This window comes from Triticum aestivum, chromosome 1D, assembly GCF_018294505.1.
Source record: "Triticum aestivum cultivar Chinese Spring chromosome 1D, IWGSC CS RefSeq v2.1, whole genome shotgun sequence".
Taxonomy (NCBI): domain Eukaryota; kingdom Viridiplantae; phylum Streptophyta; class Magnoliopsida; order Poales; family Poaceae; genus Triticum; species Triticum aestivum.
Window position 1 is genome coordinate 364,054,955 of NC_057796.1, and position 5,209 is coordinate 364,060,163.

At 48.8% G+C, this 5,209-nt stretch overlaps 1 protein-coding gene across 1 annotated transcript; it reads left to right on the forward strand.

Moving 5' to 3' along the window:
• The first annotated feature begins 2,441 nt into the window (after nt 1-2,441).
• Nucleotides 2,442-3,214, forward strand: LOC543197 (uncharacterized). The gene is made up of 2 exons (XM_044594554.1): nt 2,442-2,660; nt 2,768-3,214. The coding sequence occupies exons 1-2, from the start codon at nt 2,585-2,587 to the stop codon at nt 2,959-2,961; spliced, it is 270 nt and encodes an 89-aa protein (XP_044450489.1). The 5' UTR covers nt 2,442-2,584; the 3' UTR covers nt 2,962-3,214.
• Nucleotides 3,215-5,209: the final 1,995 nt, after the last annotated feature.

Below are 5,209 nucleotides of genomic sequence, written 5' to 3' on the forward strand. Positions count from 1 at the left end.
TTGGTCTCGCGCGGTTGCGTGAGGAGGGTGGGTTTGGTGCGAAGGGTGCACGTGATCCCGCTGCCATCTGTCCTCGCGAGTTGTTTCTGGGGATTAGCTGTTCCTGCGGGCGGGTCTCGAGCGGTTTTCATGCCGGTGGGTTCGGTCTCGGGCAGTTTTCGTGCGGGCAGGTGGGTGGGGTTCCTTTTTTGGTTCGTGGGGGAGGGGGCAGGTGGTTTCCTTTTTGGTTGGGCGCTACCTAGCGATCCCAGGGCGGGCCCGCTAGACGCGTCTTTTTATATTATAGTATCAACAGGAAGGTCTAGCTTTGGCCTAAACTTATTCTCAAGTGATCTCGGTTGTGTGTTTACTGTCGTTCGGTAGTGTGAATCATGCGGCGCCGAGTTTGAAATATGTATCTTTCCCTAGGCTAATCCGATCCACTCATATATTATATCTTACGGACGGATAAATGTATATCTAACTTTTTTTAAGTCAAAGTTTTAAAATGTTCACCATAAAAGCATTTAGGGCATCTCCAACGGCAACCCATAAATTTTCTCCCGCATCTGTCCGCGGACGGAGGATGAATCCGCGGACACAGATGCGGAAGGACGCCACTCAACCATAGCCACATACATTTCAAACTCTTTTTCAACAAACCGGATGAAATTCATGCAAACCCGGTCGGATTACAAATAAACATGACGGAATTCATACAAACCTGACAAGAATGGTTAAATTTTGGACATATTTAACTTAAAAGGTAAAACTATGTGCACATACAGTCGAGCGGACCTCCACTCCCACAATACAGATAGACTACACTAGTCTACGGCCGGCCGCGGCGGATCCTTTTGTCTTCCCCATGTTCGGCAGCCCGCTAACCGGACTGTCGGGAGCCCCGGAGGCATATTCTTCCCCCGTATCTTCCCTATGTCTGTCTACGCCGTTCATTGAAGTGTCAAAGAGGGTGCTTCAGCCAGAGGGGAAGGTGCTTTCGTCAAGCCCAGACGGGTGTGCCCACGATGGTTTGAGAGAAAGACCAGACAGGTCACCGCCTGTATAGGTCGGCGACGTGCCAGCGGTGGCCTCCATGGGATACAAGCGGCGGCGGCCTCTCGTCGACATCCTAGCAGCCAGCTTCTTTCCATACGTGCATGGCGCGGCTACGCGCGCATAAACGATGCATGGAGCAACTCGCCACTCCTCGTGTTGTCGTGCTCCTCGATATGCCGGCATGGAGCAACTCGCCACTCCTTCGCGAGCTGGCTTCAAGCGAAGAGTTGCTGAACCACGCGCTGGCTTGGGGCGGCAACTGGCTCCGTCGGGCTAGGCGAGGGAGGTGGAGCAGCGAGCTGCCTCGCTCGTATCGGGCGAGTTCGGCGAGCCACCCAACCGGCTTTTATGCTGGAGAACTGCTCTTCCGGCTCGTCTGATGCCATCGAAAGAGTGAAGAAAACGGTGAAGGGGGAGATGGGGAGCGGCGGAGTGGTGCTATTCTTGCCCAGCGTCTGGCCTTGTTTAAATACAGGACGGGCGGGAGGAGCTCGGCCGGCGTTGCGTTTAATGCCAGCCCGCTCGTGAATGGATGTGTGGCCGGAGTAGATTTCTCGGTTTCCACGCGGGTTTAGTGGAGGCGTTTGAATGCGGCGAGGAGGCCTGTTCAACCGGGCGTGCAGCTGGCGGCACCCTCGGCCGGCGCGCCGATTCAATTGCGGAGACAGTGCGAGGTTGTGTCCACCCTGAACAGCCTTCAATGTGGAGCGGCGCACTCTACAGTGGAATGAATGCGGGCAGCTGGTGCCAGGAGGGAAGCGCGCGCGGGAGGGGGTTTGGTGGGCCAGGGCGGTCAGAAATGGGCTTGGGATCAATCCGGACTCCCGGCAAACCTCCTCGCGTTTGTCTCCGGTTTGCGGGAGAAAATGCGTCCAGACCGCGTCGCAGACCGATACGGGACCGTGTTGGATAGCTTCCGCGGTCCGGACAACATGGTTCGGGATTGTGGGAGGTTTGAGAGTCGGTGTTGAAAATGCTCTTATGACTCTAAATTAGCATCACTAGATCCGTTTTAAAATGTACTTTGATACTATCAATTTGATTTCATATATGTTAGTATTAATTTTTATGAAGTTGACCGAAATTTTAAAACTTTGACTCGTAAAAAAACTAGATGTACAATTATACACGGAAGGAGTATAGAGTGTGAAATTATATCTGCTGTCGTTGTCTAAATCGGTGTGCACGTGATCTGATGTGCTGGACATGAGTGATATCGATTCGATCGCTCCAGCGAGCGATCGCGAAGGAGCTTTTCCGTATACAATGCGTGTCAAACAATCCACGCCGCCTATAAAACAAAAAAGAAACGAGTCCAACTTTCCAAACCAGTAGTCAAACATCTTTATCTCCCCACCTAACCGAATAATAACGACCGCTAGCCTAGCAGCCCTACCAGGATTGTCAATCAAGTTACGAAATCGACGGCTATATATAGAGCTGCCCGCAGCTTTAGCCAGCCACACCACCACAACAACACAGAGCATTCTACCACCGCACCGCACGAGTGAAGTGAGAGCTTTGCACGAAAACTTCATCAGAAACCATGAAGGGCACCAAGCTCGCGGCGATCCTGATCCTCCAGGCCGTCCTGGTCATGGGACTCCTCTCACACGTGAACGGTAAGCATTGCTCATGCTCAATCGTTCTACCTGTAGTTCGATCGATTTGGGCGGTCATATCTTGTAGCAAGTGACATACCTGATGCCGATGTCTTGCGTGCTTGCAGCCGATTTTTTCCCCAAGTGCTGCAACAACTGCAGGTCCTTCTCGGGGGTCGACGTCTGCGACGACGCCCACCCCAAGTGTCCCCAGGGCTGCTCGGCGTGCCGCGTGGTGTCGACGAGCCCCGAAATGTGGCGCTGCGCGGATATGAAATCCACCGTCGACGGCACCTGCGGTGGACCCTGCAAGAAGTACTGATCGGTTCATGCCGGCATGATATGTTCCGCCTAAAATAAAATAAAAGCTCAGGCGAGATGAGCAGCGTCATCGTGCCTATGCGTGTGTGTGTGGCCAACAATGCTTATACCAGTATGTCGTCTCTTCGTCGCTGTGTTTTCTCTCTCGAGAAAAAGTTGGTGTTGCTTGTTGTTCAGCTATCCGGAATATCCTCCGTGAATAAACAGCTGTAATGATTGTGCGTGGCTGCCAATAATATGAGTTCTCTTGTCCACGCATTACATGTTTCCCGTTGTATTTATACTCTCCGATATGATATCCATTGTTGACATGTTAAGCAGTATGTTAGATGCTAGGTTATTTTCCACTACAAAAAATATGCTTATTTTATTTCATTTTATTTTTTTCGAAAAAACACTAAATCTATTCATCAAACATCGTAGCAGTACTAGCTTAGTTATCACAGACTCACACGAGCTGATGGGTGGCTATTTGAAATTAACCTTTCTAGTTTTTGGCACATACAATAACTATCCTACGCACTCTTTTACCATCTTACTACGGGCATGCCACACCTTTCATCGTGACTAATATTTTCTGATGTTTGCTAAACGGGCTAAGAAATGTGTCTGCAATCACACGTTTGACAATTTTGTGTACCTGTACAGGAAGTATGGCTACAAACCAAACTTGCTGTTAAGAGAAATTCCTCTAACGTTATCTCAAAACATCTATGTTTGCTCGGTTTGACTTGAATGCAAATGGTAACAGGTTCCATATTTGATCTCAGTTTTTTCCTAAAGCATAATCAGGCTTCGAGGGAAGGTGGTTCAACATAAGATATAGTTTTGAAAAATGACAAAAGAATTCGTAAAAGCAGCCTAATTAATGGGGATGTTATATTGTTGTACAACGAGATCATGCAATTAGGAACTTTTCGTAACCTATGATAATATATGTCATGCAAAAGACTTATTCCAGGAGGGTTGCAACGATGCCTTCAGTGGCACCACTGTCAACTCTTGCCATTAGGCTTCCTTGCAAAGGAAGCGACCGGCCTTATGACCCTGCTGTTTCAGTCAACTTTATTATTTTTCTTATTTTGTTTCTTTACGCATTTATAGGAACTAGCTACAGTACCACTAGTAGGGAAAATCATAGACACAGAATCTTACTAGTAGCATATGTTAAAAGAAAGCGCTACTGCTACTTACCCGTAGCGCGTGTACACAAAACGCACCACAAATATGGCTGTAGCAGAAACGCCTCTGCTGGAGAACGCGCTACTACTAAAATTCCGACAATGTTGCCTGCAGGCTAGGAATAGTAGTAGCGATCTTGGGCAAAACGTGCTACCGCTAAGCTTATTGTAGCAGCGCGTTTTCTGGGAAAAGCGCTACTGCTAATGAAAATAAAATAAAATGAAAAACAAATAGCAAAGTAAATGAAAATGAAAGAAATTGAAAAGGAAAAAGGAAAAAAGAAAATGTAAATAAAAAATAAAAGAAAAAGAAAAATTAAGGAGAAAGGCATAGCAGTAGCGTTTGTTCAGAACAGACGCTATAGATAATATAGCAGTGGTGCGTTTTGTAGACCCCTGATATAGAAAAGGAAAAGGAAAATAAATAGCTACTTCCTATAGCAGTAGCGTGTTTTGCCAACACGCGCTATAGCTCGTTTGACTTAACCCCCGCGCGGTTTCTCTCCCCCCTGGCCACCACTTCTCCCCCAAATCCCTGGCCGCCAGTCGCACCGCGCGCCATCGCCCTACTTCGCCGCCATGTCCTGCCGACAACGACGCCCCAGAGCCTCCAGAGCCGCGCGCCGTCGACGCCACCGGAGCCGCCCCCGACGCCACCGGAGCCGTGCGACCTCATCAACGCCACCGGTGCCACCCTCGACGCCCCTGCCTCCCTCGCCACCACTGCCTCCCTCGTCGTCACCGGAGACGCCCCTGCCTCCCTCGCCACCATCCCTTGCCACCACCGGAGCCATCCTCTGTAAGCCCCCACCCCTCCTCTCTCTTTCTCATGCATAGCACAAAGATTTGACAGAGAACTAGCTAGCTAGGTTAACTAGCTTAATTAGGTTAATTATCTAGGTTAAGTAGGTTAACTAGCTAGGTTAACTAACTAGGTTAACTAGCTAGGTTAACTAACTAGGTTAACTAGCTAGGTTAATTAGGTTAACTAGGTTGGCTAGGTTAGAGCAAAAATTTAGTTTAGAGCAAAAATTTAGGTAGGGCAGTAGTGTTTAGAGCAAAAATTTA

Coding starts and splice junctions, on each gene's coding strand:
- LOC543197 (XM_044594554.1), top strand. CDS start 2,585: ATGAAGGGCACCAAGCTCGCGGCGATCCTGATCCTCCAGGCCGTCCTG. Junction 2,661..2,767: donor ACTCCTCTCACACGTGAACG/GTAAGCATTGCT, acceptor GCGTGCTTGCAG/CCGATTTTTTCCCCAAGTGC.